A 19407-nucleotide genomic window follows, 5' to 3' on the forward strand; every position below is an offset into this window, starting at 1 on the left:
AAAGAGATCCCTGGCGGCAGCACGCGGGACGGTTGAGTCGCGTGTGAGGCGGATTTATGCCATAAATGGAGCGGGTTGGCAGGGATAATGGATCGCAGGATGGCCAAAGATGGCAGTTATGTTTCTATTCGCATCTATAACAGAATGATGTATGGGCTTCTTTGCGATGGCAGCACGGCCTGCTCGGTGCCCGCACAGAAGAAGCAAAAGCAACAAGGTGGAAGTCGATGTCTTTGCAGATGGAATGGAAGCTTCAGCGCAACATGAACAAGGCGACGTAACGCAAGCAACGGGCAGCTACTGAGGGAGCTTTCGTCCCCGCTCTTGTCTCATTGGAACACTAGAAAAGGTGGAAGGTGTCATCTGCAGACGGATCCGACCTTCAGTGCATGCATGTACTGGGGAGCTACGGATAGGCATGACAGGGGGCTTGATTTAGGCAGGGCAGGGCGTAGTGGCTCTCAGGCTACTTCACCTCGTGTCCAGGAGCCGCGCTCTACTACAGGGCGAATGATGCTTCACCGTCTCGTCCGTTTTGGTTAGGTCGGTACTTTCACCTTCTGACCTGGGCCAGACATGTTGCCATCTCGATCTGTTATCCAACCTTGGGCACCATGCTATCCTCGACTCTCGCCTAACGCAGCAAACAGAGGATGAAGGCAGCCAAAGCTGCTTTCAAATCGTCAATGTACCTTAGGCAGTTCAGGTATCCCAATAAGGTGCTCGAGAGACCTGGGCGGTCAGGTCACCGTCCACAACACTGCCTGCAGAATCCCGTGTTAAGCCCCGTAGACAATCTCCAGCATGAATACGCTTGATTTGCCTCGGGCTGTCAAAAATTAGGTATCCATGGCGGCTGCACCGCCCTGGGTGCCTGGGGAGCGCGACGGGATCGTCCAGTTACCGAGCGTCCGCTGAAGATGACCTTGATGCCCCAAAGTGGCGGACACGAACGAGTGTCAGGCCTCCGACTGGCTGGAAATACAGAAGACATGCACTGTCTGAAGTGACCATGGTCACATGCTGGTGTGGGTTTCCCTGATTGCGCCTTATCAGGAGGCATGGTGTCTTGAGTACTGTTTCAGGGGATCTGTTATCGTCAAAGCGGCCCTCTACGCTAAGATCTTAACAGAGATCTGGAGGCGGAGACCTGCCGGATACAGCAGTGGGTTATCAGGCCTGGTCTGAGCACCCTCCGCGACTCGGAGGCGACGTAAACACCCGCCAGTTGCCCACCTGATGCTGTCATAACGGGCACGCGAGTCCTCTGCATCTCAACGTCGGCATCATTGATCCCGTCCGCCCTTCCCCAACCTCGGGATTCATATCTGCAACACCAGACTGTCGCCCGTCTTCGCCTGGCTCTCTGGTCAACCATCCTCCATTCTACAACAACCACCAAATATGCGACTAAAACTAGGGAACCGCGGCGCATGCACTTCTGCTGGCAGAGTCACGGCCCAGCTGCTCTTATCGTTCCTCGCGGTATCGCCAACCTTGACATCCGCAGGGGAAGCTCCCCAACAAGAACAGGCAGTACTGCCTCCTGGACCGTTGCTGCCGCCAACCACACAACAACCCCTTTCAGACGAGCACCTATTTACACTACGACACGTCTTCCATCACGGCACATATCGTCATCCTGACTTACACCGACGGAGGGATGTCCGAAGCCACGCAAACGACGCCGAAAGCCAGGTGTGGCTGACCGCCGAGGATGGCTTCGAGAGGGAGAGGGTCCTGCCTCTGAAGGCTCGGAGCTCGCCTCTTAAGATAGAACGCTTGGTCGATCGCCGCCCGTCTGTCGTAGACCCCATGGTCACCGAAGCCCGACAGCGCGGCTATGTCAACATCATGTCGCCGTCGTCCTGGACCACCGACGAAGTCCCCGGACCCAATATCACCGACAAGGCGACCGTGCTGAGTATGGCGATGATGGCAGCGAACGCATACGTCGAGGAAGAGGGACAAGCGGACTGGGAAGAAGTTGGTGGCCCGTACAACAGGAGTGCGGACTTTGGTTGGGAGACCGACGGTTTGCGCGGTCACATCTGGGCCGATGCGACGAACTCGACTGTTGTCATCGGACTGAAGGGCACGTCCCCCGCGGTGTTCGACGGCGATGGCACCACCACCAATGACAAAGTCAACGACAACCTGTTCTTCAGCTGCTGCTGTGCTCAGCAAGGACAGTGGACCTGGCATCAAGTTTGCGACTGCGCCACGTCTACTTATTCATGCAACAACACCTGCGTCGTTCAAGCACTCAAGGATGAGCACCGTTACTATACGGCCGCTAAGGAACTATACTCCAACGTCACCGAGATCTTCCCCGATGCAAATATTTGGCTGTCCGGCCACTCCCTGGGTGGCGCGGTTAGCTCTTTACTGGGGTTAACCTACGGTGTGCCTGTCGTTACCTTCGAAGCCGTACCAGAGGCGCTCGCTGCCGGCAGACTGGGCTTGCCAGTACCTCCGGGAGCCGAGCAGATCGTCCATCAAGCTCGTCAGAATACCGGCGCCTTCCACTTTGGCCACACAGCAGACCCCATTTACATCGGCACCTGCAACGGCGCAACTGCGACATGTTCATTCGCCGGATACGCCATGGAGTCTGCCTGCCATACTGGAGTTGAGTGTGTCTACGACGTAGTGGCCGACAAGGGATGGCGCGTTGGTATTGGAACGCACAAGATTCGATCGGTTATCCACGACGTGATCGAGAAGTATGATAATGTCCCCGTATGCCACGCGACACCCGAATGCCGTGACTGCGTCAACTGGAAGATGTACGAGAGTAACGGCACCGAGACCACGACCACATCCAAGTCTTCGACGTCGACAAGATCGACGACTCGCACCCGCACCGCCACATGCCAGACTCCTGGCTGGTGGGGATGTTTGGACGAGACGACGACTACGGGCGGTCCCACAACCACCACCTCTACGTCGACAACGTCAACTTGCAAGACACCCGGATGGTTTGGATGCAAGGACAAGACGACGACTACGTCCACTACGACAACTACTACGTCAACAACGACGACAAGTGAGTCTGCCACGACCACTTGCATGACGCCAGGACGTTTCTGGGGATGCAAGGACGCGGTCTCGACGACAGCCTCTCTACCTATAACAACCACTTCGCATCTCATCACCTCCGCCCCTTCCGCGCCGACCGCAACTCCGACCACGGCACCTACCAAGGCACCTTCAGAGCCCGAGTGTCGCAGAAGATACTGGTTCGGATGGTGCAAGGAGTGGGACCAGGTTTCTGAGGGTATCAGTGAGGAGATGTGATTTTTTTTTTCTGTCCTTTTCAGTGGTTTTGTATTACATTCACTGGTGTTAATGGGAATGGGTTTGGGTCACGGGAGCATAACAATCAATCATCAACCAGCAGATAGGCGTTTAGTCACGAGAATGAAGTACATAGCAGCAGGCTCGCGCTAGCTGTAGATCAAATACAATGAGTAGAATCAACATTAACCCGAGGGCTTCCGTTTAATATCTCTAATGCGTGCTAGGTCACTCCGCCAACCCTGTCTAGGACCAGCGACAGTGCTGAGCAACATCATGGCTGAACACTGGGCAAGAAAGATGTGGTATCGTTATATTGCCATCATGAAATCAGCGTAATGACCTTTTCCTTCATTATTGTCCTTCTTGTTATCACCCTGGTCGTCCTCATTGTTTTTAGTACTACTATTGCGTCATACTATCCGCCCGAGTAGCAAAACTCATGCACAATGCTATGGATCATCAAGGAGATGTTGCGAGAAGAGAACATGCTCGCTTGCTATCTATCTCTGGCCGCCGTCGTCACAGAACATCGTCAAAGCTCATGGCGACCTCAACCAAAGCGGTCGAGTCGATCATGTGGTCACTTGGCTAATCCTTCACACACTCGACCTGGACATTGCAGCAGAGCTGTGGAAAACAATTCTAGGTTGGCTGTAATGACCTCGGGAGGTGGCTGGGCGGCCGCGATTCTCTTCATTCGAAGACCAAAGACCCCCCTTATTCTGCAGCTGCTCTCAGCCCTTTCAATCAAGCCCGATGTAGTATGACAGGGACTAGAGTTACGACGCTCTGGTTCGTTTATATGAAATCACGAATCTCGGGTGCAGTAGCTTTTTGTAAGATTAGGAGTTTGAAACATGGTTCAGTTGCCCTTCTCGAGCTCATCTGGTATGTACTTGTTGATTCTACTTCCTCCCTTCTCACACTTGACATGACCGTTCGATTCGTGACGTCGTAATGTTTCTTGGTCCCTCCCGCCCACCTGCGATGTATGACTCTACCGTCCTATTCCATTCCTTGACGCACCCGGACGCCCAACTTCTGACTGAGCGTTTGGACTCGATGTGGCCTGTGTCTAGAGTTGCATCCAAGTTCTAGAAGCTGTGGGCGGGTACGAGCTCGGTCAAGCTATTGGCGATTCGACGAATCTCTGAGACTGGCAGCTGCCCAGCTTACTCGAAATGATGCTTTGCCAATTCTTTTCGTGTAGATCCCAGCAGCAGGAAACGAGCTGGGGACCGTCGCGGTGTCGGCCCACAGACCTGTGATTGACAAGCCTTCAACACCACTAATGATGGTGCCCGGCTGTGAAACGGATATGGCACCTCCCGGCTGCTACAGCGCTGAGCGTGTGTGCTCTGTATGTAGAGTTTCATCTCTTGGAGGCGTTGCCGGTGCTGCCACAGCCCGCTTAGCAAAGAAAGATAGCGAATGATAGGCGCCGTATTTCTGTCGTGGTGTGGTTGGAATAACAATCCCATCGCAATTCAAACAAGCTGAGTGAATCATGACTCGTCCATGGCGTCCGGATCGTCTTGTGCAGCAGGCTCACCTGAGCCTCCCCCAAGGGCTGCGACCACGCTTTCAAGTCCCTCAACTTCGCCCTTGGCAAACTTTCTTCCTTCGCCTTGCCACTCTCCGTCTCGAACTTCTCCGTCCTTGCCCAGTTCGAGGCCCCTGACGCTCTCAAGATGCTTCCTCGTTTCGCCTTCGACGTACTCCATTCTTTCCCGCCTCCAGCTCTTGTTCTTCTCTGCTCCTTCTTCGGTGTTGGCTGGGTCCTTCAGGTCAGGCATGATATTCCTCAGCGAAGTTGACAGAGCCCGCAGCGCCTGCAGCTGTGACAAGTTGAACGCTGTAGTGGTCGTGATCGGCGTCTTGGCGTCGGCCCCTGTCAAGTCACCCTTGTTGTGCAAGAACTGGAACGGCGCCTTGTCGTCCGCACCCTCAACCTTGACCTCCGCAGCTCCCAGCGAACTCCTGGCGCCGGCGGGCTTACCGCCGACAACCTCCTTCAACTTCGCCAGCAGCGCCGCGTTCTTGGCCTGTTCCGCGTGAAGCATGACATTCAGCCGTTGGCTGGCCTGCAACTTCCGCCTCAGCGCGTCGACGCTCTCCCTCGTCGGTGCGTCCTCGTGTGCTCCTGCCGTAAAGTCGAGACCGTCGTAGTGGGCCAGGCGCATCCAGTTTCGGTGGCTTGGTTGAATGCCCAGGATGTTCTGCATCACGTACAACTCGTATTTGTCAAAGTTCTTGTCGATGGCTGCGCATAGTAACGTCTCGAGCTTGTGCACCCCGTCAACGATCTCTAGTTTTGCCGTCTCCTCGACATTGGCCTGCTGTTCGATTGAAGCTGCCTTCTTTTTCTGCTGCTTGAGTGCCTTTTCAAATCCGAGAGCCTTGGGCGGGGCTTTGGAGAGGCCCTGCTCGACACGGTCGAGGGTCTTGTCGGCGACTGCGTTGACGTTGTTGATGATGCTGTCGAGGAGCGACTACGCCGCAGTTAGCCTCACAATCACCCCAAGATGCACTGGCTAGGAATGAGAAACCAACGTACAATTGGCGCGTATCCAAGGTGTTCAGTCAACAGTTCGACGTCGATAATATTTCGTTGCGCCATCGCGGGCTGTTGGGCTGCAGTCAATCGGCGGGGTTGGTCGCAGTCAGGAAAACAGCAACGATGACATGCAGTTCGAAGACGCGATCGACGCGACGAAAGTCAATATTTAGTCCAGGCCCAGGGCGCTGCTTCCTTCAGCAGAGGGGCGCTTTTTTCGCGCCTGAATCGCAAGGCGCCCAGCACGATTTATCTGCCCGCTGGCGGCCCTGCCAGCGCCCGACTGCCCGTTCTCTTAGCGGCCCAATAGTGACCGGGGCGGGGGGCGCCCACTCCCGTCCAGTGTCACTGCCACACCAGCCGACGTCACGCAGCGAACCAGGATGCAGCGCTGACGAAGAGCCACCACTGGAGACATCCATGATTGAACCTCCACCGGAGACGCTTTTACATTAATTGCACAACCGGACACGCCTGTCTCTTCTTTTCACACCGCCCGAAACCCGAGTCGAACATCGTTTTCTCTTGGGTGTTCCCCTTTTCATCGAATCTTTTTTTCGACGTTCGAGAAACTGCGTGCGGCACAATGTCTTCAGGACTCGGCAATTTCATGAAAAATGGGTGGCATCCTGAGAAAGAGGGAACTACGCTCAAGGGCCAAGTGGTGCGTTCGGTCAATCAGGGCAGAAAGCACGCAATCGATAAGCTGACGAAGAGAGGCAGAATGGACTTTTGGGCAGGAACAAGGAGAAGGACCGAGCAGACCACGTCGCCAGACCACTATCGTCTCTACAAGATCCCTCTTCTTTTGCACCGCCGCCGAGGAGAGATCCACGCCAACCTATCCCGCCGCCGCCTCCACGATCGACTGCAACGTCGCCTGGTGTACCGCCTCCGCCTTACGAGGACAATCGCTACGCCCAGCAACAAGAGGAAGAGGAGGCGCCTCCGCCACAGCCATTCCGGGTCAACACGACGGGCTTGTCGACTTCTCACCTGCCCCCGCCGCCGGGACGGAAAGATGGCGCCGACGGAAGGACCCCCGGCCAGACGGCAACACGGCCGCCGCCGAGCCTGCCCCCGAGACTTCCACCCCGAACACCATCCTCAACCTCGGTAGCTACCGCGCCAGCATCACCTGCACCTCCTCCGACATCCAGCGGCGGAGGATACCTCAACCAAAATGCACTTAACCGGCTTGGATCCGCTGGGGTATCGGTACCTGCCCTAGGCATTGGAAGGCCGGCTCCCCCCGATCCCCCGTCCCGCTCCAACAACAGCAGTCCTGCACCGCCCCCGCGATCAGGGGCTTTCTCGCCACCTAGCACCGGCCAGATGAACGAGCTGCAAAACCGCTTTGCGAAGCTAGGCAAGAGCTCAGGGCAATCAGCCAGCCCGCCGCCAACGGAAGGGACTACAATGGAACAAAAGCAGGCAGCTCTCCGTACGGCATCCAACTTCCACAAGGACCCGAAATCAGTGTCAATGGCAGATGCCCGCTCTGCGGCGTCCACGTTCAACAACTTCCGTCAACGACATGGGGAGCAGGTCGCTGCCGGCGTCAAGAGTGCAAACAATCTGAATCAGAAGTACGGCATTGCCGACAAGGTTGGAAAGTATGCCGGGCAGGCCAGCGGGCAGCAGCAGCAGCAGGCGGGTAATTCGAGTACCGCGTCTACGCCATTGTCCCCGCCGCCCGGACTCGTGAACGCTCTAGGTAAGAAGAAGCCGCCTCCGCCTCCGCCGCCGAAGAAGAAGCCTCAGATCGGCGGGGCACCTCAGCCGACGCCGCCCGGCGATGATGAGCCCCCTCCGATTCCCTTGGCAACCAAGCCGACGTTCTAGAGTAGTGCGCATGGATAGAGGCGGGGTCGTTGTCATTACATAAGGCATGCATTTGTGGCGTTCTTTGTTACGGTCAGTCAGGCCACCCTGCGGGGAACGGCACTCTGTAGATATAATCGGTGCCGGCATTGAATAAGAACAAAAGCAGTATCTGCAGTTCACTTCAGCATCCGAGGAATCATTCAAAATATTACGGCCAACACCGAGTGTTCTTTTTTCACTTTTTTGCTTGCTAAGGATCTGAAGGGATATATGCCAAAGCAGATGGACGCTATAGCAAGGTGTCCAGACGTAAAATGGAGCCCAGCACCGAAGAAAATCTCGAAAACAGAACTTTTCCGTCGAGATTCTTAAACCTTCATCTCCTCAAGACCGTGCTTCCAGACGATGATGTAGGGGGTGACACCATCCTCACGGTAGTTCAGGAGGACGACCCTGATCAAAGTCAGTATCCAAATATGGAGAGATATGAATTGGGGTTGCTTCTTACATTCCGTCGGGGTTCATGGACTCGCCAGTGTAGAACTCGAAGTCCTTGAAGTTAGGCAGGAGGGTCTCCTTGACGAACTTGGAGGCGCCGGTCTCGAACTCCTTGACCTTGGCCTCATCGGCACCCTTCTCCTGGAGGGCGGTCTTGACAGCCTTCATGTAGCCTTGAGCAACAGTGTTAGCGGAACTTCAATTTCGATATGCTGGCCATGATTCGCCTGTAGTTTACGCACCCTTGAGGTAGGTCAAGTAGCTCTTCTTGTCGAACTGGGTGGACTGAAGACGGAAAGAGTGGACGATGTTGTTGACCTTGACCTCGGCGTCCTCAACACCCTCGTCAGCCTCCTCGGCGGAAGCGTTGGCACCGGTGTCTGAGCGTTGCTCCGTTAGCATCCTGTCGCTGTTGCTTCTTCTCGCTGGAACCGGAAGTAGGCGCGGGGTAAGCGCCCAGGGGGTATATGGTAGGGTATTACGAACCGACGTTGACAGTGCCCTCAGTGATCATGGCGCAGTCAGCCTCGTAGACAGTGCCAGCGATCTCCTTGAGGTCGTAGGAGTCCGAGATGATCTCGTCTCCGGTGAGGATGTCCTATTCAATGCGGGGTTCTGGTTAGCTTTCCGATCCCCCTATCAAGAAAAACATTTTCTGTCGCTTTTTTCCTCCGCCGCCTAAAATGGCGGGGTACAGAATCCATCTAGCTCGTGTACCTCTGCAAGACCATCGGTATGTCGTCTGAAGGGGCTTGGTGTCGTACCTTGTAGATAATCATCTTGGCGGTTTGTCTGAGAAGGTCGAGGGGTGTGAAAAATGAACGAGACTGCGAAACGGAAATTCGTTGTCTGGGTCTGGAGAAGAGAAGAGGGGTCGCTTTTGAAGGGCGAAAAGTGTTCGCAAATTTGGCAAGTGGGAGGACTGTGTTTGGTGGGGTTTTAGGCGCTAGGTCGTTTTCGGACTGGTCTCGATGGCCGGCCGGGTGCGAGTTAAGGATTTGGGTGAAGAGATAGGGGCTTGACTAACGGGACAGGCGGCATGGCCGAGGGGCGAGAACGTGCGCGCGGACCCGGAGGACACTCGCAGCTGGCTGCGGGCGAGCCTGATCTGCTGGAATGCGCATATATCAACCTGATGGAATCTCAACCTGGGAAGGTATTTTGTTTTTGCATCTTGTTTACCATTGTGCATGGATCGCACCAACCTGGATTCTTGTACACAGGAACCCCTGACCTGTACGGCTTGATGATACCAACACTTGAGAATAACCTCTTGGTCAACAACCTCGTCTGTTGCCAATGCAGCAAGGTGCAGCTGGGTGAGGCTGTCTTAGCTAAGCCAGCCGATGAGGTTGAGGCGACGGCGCCGCAGCCGCTGAAGGCTCCAGGGAGATATCCACCACATCCACGTTCGAAGCTGGGATAGCCTCAATCGCGCCCAGCAGGGAGCGACAGCGGTGTGTTCCAGCCCGATCTTTCAACTGCCAGTCTCTGGCGTGTCACATGAACCTCTTTCCGACATGGAGCATCGTATGGTCTTGGGTCTGACCCTTGTGAGAATGACCCTTTTCTTGAATAGCACGTTGGGCGGAGCTATGATGGGACCAACGCCTCACTTTGGACAAGTCATCAAGTCCAGCACCCGTCATGATCAAGCCATGCCCTGCCTGAATTCCTTCGAACGACATGCGGATGTTATTGACGCATGGCACGGAAAGGGGCATCCTCGAGAAGACATTTTGTTGACAGCAGAGAGTGGGCGCATCATCACGATGAGATTGGGCTCTGGACTTATTAAGCATCACCCCTTCATGTCAACACGGCTCGACCAGTCAGCGTCGTGGATCACGGCGAACCGGGCTTACTTAAGCCACCGAGTTGTCCGCGTATCCACGGTGGTGACAGGGGAGAGCCCGGTGGCCTGACACGGCAGCGTAGCAAGCCGCGCAGGGTGTTAAAGTTATGACAACATGACAAGGCCGCCGCGAATTACGCGAGGAGCCAGCTCGTGGTTGTAGTGGCAGGCGTTCGTCATCGCAGCGTATTGTCGACTGTCAGTGCCAACACGCGGCGAGACTCGCAAAGGAGCGAGGTAGCGCGCAATTGTCGAACCCAGTTACGAGTGCACGCATAAATGGAATGGCAATTGGTGCATGCTCGCAGAGTCTAAAAGGCCTCCAGCTGATCTTGTCCCTCAAGTGACCAAGCTTAGAACGCGACGGCATTTGTGGTTCGATCCGTGGCAAAACCGGGAGACAGTCGAAAGGCGAGAGGCCCGCGCCTTTTCACAAGCGAGATTGATAAAGCGCATCATTCTTGGAGTGGGTGATGGGCCAGCACGGCACCACCGCAGGGCCAGCGCCTCGAGAAGAGCCCGGCCTCCGAGAAAGGAAAAAATTGCCCGCCCGCTCTTCCGCCGTCGCCGCTAAGACCGTTGCCTATCATCTTTTAAAGCACCGAGCGGCCAGCCCAGTGAATAAGACCGTACCTCTAATACTTGCTGCTGTTGTTTTCTGCTCTGCTCCCATCTCTCTCTCACTGTGTACTTACATACCTAAAGTCAAGCGCTATCATTTTTTTGCATTGCAGACAAGGACCAAGCTAGTCAAAGCTAGTGAAACCTCGACCAACAACTCGCCACAGGCCCAGTCGACTGCTCGTCTCAGCCCTGTCTGCATTTGCACCCAAGGATTGGCATTTCATATCCGTACGTATCCAACCCGTCCGCTCCTTTGGCCTGCGAACGTGCTTCGCCCCCCGCCCTTCCTTCTTAACCTCACCTCGCTCCTTCATTACCGCGCCCTCCGACCGAATCCATTCGCCTCGCAACCTACCTCTCTCCCCTTACACCACCACCCGACACCATACCGATCGCAATCGCCCAATCCCACGACAATCGCACCGGCCATGGTGAACGAAACGGTTCCTCCCACGATGGCCCTCAACTTCACGTCGGCGGCTGCCGACCTTCCGCCTCTTCCGGCCTACACATTGAGGCCCAAGCCGGAACTCATTCCTGGCATTCCAGACAGCTACCTTAACATCTTCGGCCCGATCGTCGTCTACTGGTGCTTGTCAATGTTCTTCCACCTCATTGACACCTACGACGTCTGGCCCCAGTACCGCCTTCACACCCCCGAGGAGATCACCAAGCGCAACCACGTCTCGCGCTACGAGGTCGCCCGCGATGTCCTGATCCAGCAGCTGATCCAGATCGCCATGTCCGTCTTCCTCGAGGTTATTGACGACGAGCAGACCGTTGGCCGCGAAGAGTACGACGTCGCCGTCTGGGCGACCCGCGTCCGCCTCGCCCAGCGCGCCCTGCCCACCGTCCTCGGCCTGCTCGGACTCAACGCCGCCTCGATTTCCAAGAACATGTCTGCCTCGGGCCACCCGTTCATCGCCGGCGCCCTCGCTGGAGGCCACTACCCGTTCCTCACCACCGAGCTGCTTGACGGATCGCACTCCGTCGTCCCCGCCTTCGCCGCTTGGGAGCTCTTTGTCGCTAAGGCCATCTACTGGCTGGTCATCCCCGGTATGCAGCTGTTCGCCGCTGTCTCGGTCCTCGACACATGGCAGTACTTCCTCCACCGTTTGATGCACGTCAACAAGTGGATGTACAGTAAGTTTCACGCCTCGGCGCAAAAGTTGTTTGCGCTCCGGGATCTTCGGAAGAGCTTCAAAAGACTAACAGAGTGCTCCTTTAGCTACCTTCCATTCGCGACACCACCGCCTCTACGTTCCTTACGCCTACGGTGCTCTGTATAACCACCCCTTCGAGGGCTTCCTCCTCGACACCCTCGGCGCCGGTATTGGCTTCCTTCTTACGGGCATGACCGCCCGCCAGGGTCTCCTCTTCTTCTGCTTCTCGACCATCAAGACCGTTGACGACCACTGCGGCTACTCCCTGCCCTGGGACCCCCTGCAGCACATCTCGAGCAACAACGCCGCCTACCACGACATCCACCACCAGACATGGGGCATCAAGACCAACTTCTCGCAGCCCTTCTTCATCTTCTGGGACCGCATCCTGGACACGAGGTACAAGGGCGACAGGAAAAACCGCGTACAGCAAGTGGCAGCGAGCAACAGCAAGGCGGTGGAGGCCAAGTCCGAATGAGAAGCGAAGCAAATTCCCGAATCGGCCGAGGGAGGTGATCGGCGATAGACTCCGAAATCGATCCGAAACCACGTTATTCGACGACGAAACAACATATAATTTACCGCACAACGATGCCCCTTTTCTTCGATTCTTCTGTAAACCCTGCGCGCCCTCCCGCTTTATTTTGACGCAAAAGTCGAGTCTGGTTTGGATCATTCGGAATTCGAAAAGAGCTCGGGGAATCTTTGCATCCGACGAGAGAGAAGGAATACCATCACGTTAGGGGCGCAAAAAACAAACATAACTTTTTACAAACAAGACACAATAGGGAAAGCATGGGACTGGGCGTTTTCATGTGACACACACATAACATGTTGGGAGCAATGTTTTCTTGTTTTGATTCGATTATTGTGACCACGAGAGAAGAGATGGAAGGGAAAGAATGAGTTGGCCTGTATGCGACACAGCCAGGAGAGGAGATGGAGAGGATTCTCTCTTCACACCTCTATGCAGCACACGCGATTCCCGTCGCGGCCCGCATCCTTTGAGATGTCGGGCAGCGAAGGATGGAGGAGGGGCAATCGCATCGGCTTTTGCGGAACGTGGCCACGAACAAACTAGTCTTAGGAGGTTGGGAGGATCAGTGACGAAAGGGAGGTCATCAACTCCCACACCAGCTTACCACATCACACACGCCTAATGGACGATAATAATTCCTGCAATCACATCATGTGGTCATTCTCACCGTGCTTACTGTAGTCGAAAGCTTGGCAACAGACACACTCCCTGATTCCTTCCTGTGGGGTTGTCAAATACTCTATGTGCAGTTGTTCAAACAGTGAACGGATCTCTCTCATGTGAGAGCGCCATATATGTCACCCCTGAGCCACGGACGTCACGCTGCGTGCGGCTCCGGCAACGGAACAGCATAATAGGAGGCGAAGACTGGGCGCGGTTGACGTTCGGAGATGGTACTTGTAACTTCCGAAGGGTGGTCCCAGTCGAGGCTCGGCCGTCCGAACGCTTGGGGCATCCAGGCATCTTAGGCATCTGTCTGGAACCTGTCATCGCCACTCGCGACTTTGATTTGACAGTTCCATACCTATCCATACACAGCCAAAGTCGAGCGTTAGGAAAGGGCACGCATTGTTTGGGGCGTTTTCGCCAGAGAGGCTTCTTCTGTTGTAGTCCCGCTGCAAGTTTAGGCATTCCGTGCTCATCCCGCTGCAAGCTTGCGCAGGTCCAGGTCGCCACCGTTCCTGGAAAGAAGATGATCCGACGATCCATTCTCCCGCCTGGACCGTTTCTAATTCTGACTTTTTGTTGCGTGTATCCGCTGCCCGCGCTGCCCTGCGTGCGTTAGGGTCAAATTAGTGTTGGAAAGAACATCACGACAGCCCACGTTTCTGCTGCTCAGCCTTAGCACCACTCAGGTGGGTTTTTCTTTTTTTTTTTTTTTTTTTGGCGTGTTTGCTGGTGGCTTCATTGTTTGTGCGAGTGTTTTAGGCTGCGCGAACATGACATGATGCGTTAGGCTGCGCGCGAGCGGGAGGCAAACATGTCAGGAGTGCATTCGCTGCAGCTGCACCACACAATGGGGGACCGTTCTTTGGGTTTGCGCGGCCGTGCTGCGAAACGGCAGAGGAAGCACCCGAGGATTTGTGTGATCTGCGCGCAAAGTGTTTGCAACTGGGCGTCATGACCGCAGTGGATCCCGTGCTCTACTACTTGTTCCCTCTCTCAGCTCGGCAGGGGAAACACAGAGCAACGAAGGGTCCCAGGTCCCTCTCCATCCATCTCGAAATGGAAATACGGATATTTGGGATTGTGGGTCTATCAGAACGTGCTCGGGGAATCGGGGAGAACGGGGAGAGGGGGGACGGGACGACGGGGGCATTGAGCGGTGATTCGCGAGGTTCTATCAAAAGTGATCGACGCCGTCAATCTGCGAAGCGAGGCGGGTCTCGTTCTTTCCGCATATGTTCCATATCGTCTGGACGTTGATGCCGGGTCGAGTGAGCAAAGACACAGAATCGCAGCCGCAGGCAGCCCGCCGAAGATGCCAAATTATAGATGGCAGAGTATCATCTACCGAGGGGGAACTATTAGGCCTGCGTAATGAACAATCACCTGCTATTGTGAGGCGTTGATACGACGAACGACTTTGCATTGTTGCACATAAATAATATCAAGCCAACGTGATGGTTTCGCGGTGCTCACATCACGTCGTAACATGATTGGCCGAGGTGTGAACCCCGGGAAATTTTGCATGTTTACTGTTCTATCGGTCGTAGGACTGTGATACGCCGGCATTGCTTCTTTTCTTGAGACATGTTATCGTCGTACTTCACAAAAGTATCGTAAATTTTTCATGTCTCATAACAGACTGATTCAGGGGAGCCCGTGAGATTGGCCGCTAGTGACGGTTCGTTCCAGAGGATTGGACCCTGAAGGCGCGAGATGGTGTGTGTCATTTCTCAAGTGAGCGACGCGACAGCCAATGAGTGGCCGGCGCCCGACGGCCCCCGAATGTGCTGGCCGTTCGTCCTGCCCTGACAGGGAGAGTCTGGGGATCCAATCAATCCGGGGACCTCGGGCGATCGGGGACCGCTTAGGCGGCACAGCAATAGGCACAGCTTAAGCTGTAGAAGCAGCAATAGGGACGAACTGGAGACGTGACATGAATGGTGTCTTCTGCGACGTGGAGAGAATGAAGCCGAGTCACGTCAAAGACAAAATGCACAAGGAGCACAGAAACATTCGTGCGTGCCCGTCGTCGGCTTCGTTTTCCCCTTTAAGGAATCGTCAAAAAAGACAAAGAGAAAGCCTCCGAGTCAAGTCGAGAGGAAGATCGAGTCGGCCGTAACCAGCGGGATAATGCAAAGAAACAGTTCAGGTCGGAACGGAGCGCGGACCTGACCAGCCCCGGCCGAGTGCCACTATGGCCTAACACCGATAACGAGCTGCGTTGTGCTGTCTGAGATTTAGAGTTAAGCTCTGAGACCAGGTAGACGAGGTCGAGATGAAGTTGTCGGAGATGTGAGTCGAGCATGATTGGGCAGCTCAGGTGTGTTTGAGGTAACGCCGACTCCTCGTGACAGTCGGCGGCGGCGGTGGTCTGGGTAAGTTGCGATCACGATGGCTCGAACGTGTGGTAGATCGCATGAACCAAACGGGCGTGTGCATCGCGGACACATCGAGTCGACGAATCCGGTAAGGAGCACTTGGTGGTTGTGGATTCTGGGGAAGGTCGAAATCGTTTTCAGCAATATGTCAACTAATGTCCAGTCAAGCGCCTCTCGTCCGTGCCTTTGTCGTTTGAGACGCAAACGGAGAGCGCTCCAGAAGGGGGTGCATCGCGGACGCTGCGCGATGGTTCTGGTATCTGGAGTGATTTGGCATCACTTCACTTGGTGTTGTCAAGGCATCACCGCCGCTGTCTGCACTGACGTAGAGCCCTTGACAGCGTAGCGACGTTCGTGAGGGCAATGTGCCTGATCCATGATACCAATACTCTCAACATGAGCCAATTTGACGTCAATAAACCGTTGCCGTGACACTCCAGCTGAGATGACACTAGAAGGGCTCTAATGCGAAGCTATGCGGTGCATACGCTGGCAACGTGACGATATGAGTGGGTATCTTTCTGGATCCAGCCTGCAAAACACCACAAAGAGATGCAGGGTTCTGCAGCCGGTACATTCCACTGCGTTAGTGCACCTGATGTGTCTGCAGGTCCCGCTCGACAGCGGAGACATATCGCAGCAGCTAGTCTCGACGCCTGCCAAGATCCGGACTGTAGTGTGGTGCTGAAGCTGGAGCTGAAGTCTCCGTCGGCGGCGGACATGAATTCGGCGTAGGTCCGATCTGGACTGGCGGTCCCCGATTGCATCTCGATGCTTGGGAGCTATTGACAGCAGCGTCCGTGAGTGGCCGAAATGCGACGGAAGCGACAGGGGCCGGTGACGCCCGTGGACTATTGGCAACAACTTGCAGGATGCTAACTGTTCGAGACTGAGACATGCGCAGTCAAAGGCAGGAAAGGTCAGCTTGTCGAGGATCGTCTGGCGCCGTTCTTCCGGTGGTCAGCGGACCACGATGTTGTCGTATTGTGGTAACGCAGCAATGATACGGGCGGCAATCCATATAGAATGCCGTGGCCGAGTGACACCTCGAAGGGCCGGCGCAACGGACAATGCGATTGTCCATCCGGGGTTGAGGGTCCTCGTGGCGGCATTGAACTGACTCTTTGTCATGGTTAGGGCCGCGACGTCACGAACAAGCCAACATCCATCAGGCACGTCCGGCTCTCTGAACCTCGCGAACGACCTCACAGACTTGATTACCGTCCGGTGGTGACCTTGGGAGCGTCATAGGCGGCGCGGATTAATTGCAATGCGATGGTTGCTTTTCATGCGAGGGGAGATAGGGGGCTGCGAGGACTTCGGATTGTAAGTCACCTTGGTCGGCCGTTTGAAGTGTTCCGTGTAAGTGTGTCTCTCCCGGGGAACAGGGAGTTGTTGGACAGGTAGTTTGACCGTCCAATGTACGTCTGGGGGCAGGAAGCACTGGCGCGGGAGTCGGGTACTGCCTACAGAAAAGCTCCAGAGTTGCCGAGTTGCGGTGACGACGTGTGCTTTGTTTGATCATCGACGACGTGGACGCTCCCCGCGCATCCCAAGCAGACCAGGTCCCGTGGCCCTGCGTACAACAGTGTTGGTTGGGTAAAACAGGCAGGCTGCGACGTGGGAGATGGGACCCAACAAGGAGGGCAGTCTGAGCTTAATAGACGGAGTTCAGCGTGGGGCTTTCCTGCCGCATGGAGATTGATTGGCCCTTGGAGCGTCACGGTTCGCCAGCTGGACAGGAAGACAGCGACGCTTTCTCTTCAGTGTTTGGGAGAAGAGGAAGGAATACACGATCTCGACCTGGGATACCCAAACCCGGAGTGCCATCATGTTCGGCCTGTACCTGCCTCTTGCCAGGACAACGACGACGGAAGATTCTTACATCCATCTCCGTTAGTCTGCTGCTCCCGTCTCTCTGCCGCGTTCCCGTCCCTGCCGTCCGTCTGTGGGTGGCCCGTCCTCCGTCCTCCGTTGGATCAAGCAAGACATAGGAAGAGAGCATCATAGGCTGCAATGTTTACAACTTGGTGTTGCCTGCAGTGGATCAGAGGTATGGGGCTGCAGGTGATGCTTCCAAATATGGCAGAGAGGCGCAGGCAACGTGCAGCCGCAGCTGAGGCAGGAACGGACTGGCAGGAAGCAGGAACGATCGTGGCTTCCCTTCCTCTGGCGACTGTCTGTCTGACGGTCTGCAAGCGCAGGTGCAGCCCGGTGCAGGTGCAGGGCAGGTGCAATGCAACTCCTGGAATTGCAAATGCAATTGCAGGAAGGCGCAACACAGACCTGCCGACGTGAGAGAAGCAACGCAACGGGCAGTTACGTAGCACCTCATCTTCTGCTTCCACTTTCCTGTCCTTCCCTTTCCTTTCCTTTTCTCCGCTCCGACTCTCATCGCATCTTGCCAAACGAGAACCCAGCAACTTGCAAGCGACATCATCAGCCAGCCCGTCATCTTTGTCCCCTCGAGTCTGAGACTGGTGGACTGTGAGACCTGATCGCCTTGAACCGGCAGACAACCGCGACAAGATTACAACGGAATCTCGTCACCTCAGATCGCTGCTGGCCAATCCCTACCCAGTGGTACCTTACATCGGCGGACCTTAATCAAAAAGCCCATCATCCAATCGATTCTCCCACACGGCAGCACCCCCCCTGCTGCTGCACCCGGCACTCAACCTCGAACGAGGACACCCACATGGCCTGACGAGGCTTCGCTAGCCCTGGCCATATTAGCGCGTTGCATGAACTGTGCCCTTCACGCTGCCGCCGCCCCCTTTCACAGCAGCTGCTGTTGGTGTTGCCTCGCCTCCAAAAGGCGCTGTTGGCTGACAGAAACCGTCAGAGTCTCTCCGTTACGTCCGCTTCAGCTTTCACCACGAAACCAATCCTCGCTGCCTCAGGAAAGGCCGCGGCCTCTAAGGCCTCTGGGTCTTGGCCAACTCCGTGGGGTCTCTGCCACCTCGAAGCCACAAAACCCACCCCGGCGAAAGCCTTCAACAGCAGCCTGCCCCCATCTTACCCAACTTGGCTGACTTGACGCCGCTTGCTTTCACCATCGACGCCTCTTCAACCGGGGTCTCACGGGTCTTGCGGAATTGCTAGAGGGGCCTTTGGGTGGGCTCAAAGCGCGACTCCCGCCGCCAGATCGAGAGAAGGACCAGCCAGAATCCACTATATCCACTGAACCCACCTGTTCTTGTTCTTCTTTACCTTGCGCTCGTGCGCGAGAGACCATTCAAATAGCCTGGGAGACCCTGGTTTTGGTCTCCTCTGGGTCTGGTTCGACTGGCTGCCAGGGCACGTTTCTGTTGCGACCGTCCAATTATTCTCTCACCCACGCTACTGCTTCAGCCTACGCTACCTTTACGGCTCTGCTAATTGCTCAGCCCTCCGTTCCATTCAGATCCGAATTCAAGGTTCTCGAGACGCTCCCCAGCTCCGTCCGAGGTTCATATATATTAGAGAGCGACTTGCGGGAAACTTCCCTTCAACACCCACCCACGCTCCGATCCACCGAACCCGACGCCCAGAAGCAAAACCAAAACCACAGCCAATCCTGACCAGACGGGTACCTGACTTCCATCTCAACCTCTAACACAGTTCTGGAAAACTCCAATTCCTCCGTTACCTCGCCTGTTTCCAAACCCAGAACCGTACCTGCGTTGCCGTCCAGCCTCTGTTGTTGCATGCTCAGGGCCCGCCCGCTTGTTTCTCTAAGCGCTCACCAGTCAACCGTCGACCTCGCCCATCCAGACTGCCGTCACGGCGCTTCCACGCACATCCCCTCCTCTACATTGGTCGACGACCCCCTCCGTCAATTTCAAATCTGCCTTGCCTATTCTCAATCTGGAGCTGCTCTGCGTCTATTCCGACAGAATGGGAAGCCTCCTGGTGTTTCACTGAAATCAAATCCAACTGTGCTGTCCCAACCAACGAAGGCCAAGTCGACTTACACCGCACCGGCCGGGCCAACAACCAGAGGTGGAAATACC

General features: G+C 55.6%; 5 protein-coding genes across 5 annotated transcripts; 3 read left to right on the forward strand and 2 right to left on the reverse strand.

Annotated features, from left to right (window-relative positions):
• Positions 1-1815: 1815 nt before the first annotated feature.
• On the forward strand, positions 1816-3300 carry ATG15 (putative lipase atg15; the record flags this gene model as incomplete). The annotated part of the gene is made up of 1 exon (XM_053177092.1): positions 1816-3300. The coding sequence occupies one exon, from the start codon at positions 1816-1818 to the stop codon at positions 3298-3300; it is 1485 nt and encodes a 494-aa protein (XP_053038928.1).
• Positions 3301-4808: 1508 nt separating this feature from the next.
• On the reverse strand, positions 4809-5923 carry COL26b_004212 (uncharacterized protein; the record flags this gene model as incomplete). Its single annotated transcript, XM_053177093.1, has 2 exons — positions 4809-5795; positions 5861-5923. The coding sequence occupies 2 exons, from the start codon at positions 5921-5923 to the stop codon at positions 4809-4811; spliced, it is 1050 nt and encodes a 349-aa protein (XP_053038929.1).
• Positions 5924-7195: 1272 nt separating this feature from the next.
• COL26b_004213 (uncharacterized protein) lies at positions 7196-7705 on the forward strand (the record flags this gene model as incomplete). The annotated part of the gene is made up of 1 exon (XM_053177094.1): positions 7196-7705. The coding sequence occupies one exon, from the start codon at positions 7196-7198 to the stop codon at positions 7703-7705; it is 510 nt and encodes a 169-aa protein (XP_053038930.1).
• Positions 7706-8055: 350 nt separating this feature from the next.
• COL26b_004214 (uncharacterized protein) lies at positions 8056-8964 on the reverse strand (the record flags this gene model as incomplete). The annotated part of the gene is made up of 5 exons (XM_053177095.1): positions 8056-8140; positions 8196-8358; positions 8428-8565; positions 8672-8783; positions 8950-8964. The coding sequence occupies 5 exons, from the start codon at positions 8962-8964 to the stop codon at positions 8056-8058; spliced, it is 513 nt and encodes a 170-aa protein (XP_053038931.1).
• Positions 8965-11119: 2155 nt separating this feature from the next.
• COL26b_004215 (uncharacterized protein) lies at positions 11120-12305 on the forward strand (the record flags this gene model as incomplete). The annotated part of the gene is made up of 2 exons (XM_053177096.1): positions 11120-11807; positions 11893-12305. The coding sequence occupies 2 exons, from the start codon at positions 11120-11122 to the stop codon at positions 12303-12305; spliced, it is 1101 nt and encodes a 366-aa protein (XP_053038932.1).
• Between the last annotated feature and the right edge of the window lie 7102 nt (positions 12306-19407).

This window comes from Colletotrichum chrysophilum, assembly GCF_026319265.1.
Source record: "Colletotrichum chrysophilum strain AFK26 chromosome Unknown scaffold_25, whole genome shotgun sequence".
NCBI classification, from domain to species: Eukaryota; Fungi; Ascomycota; class Sordariomycetes; order Glomerellales; family Glomerellaceae; genus Colletotrichum; species Colletotrichum chrysophilum.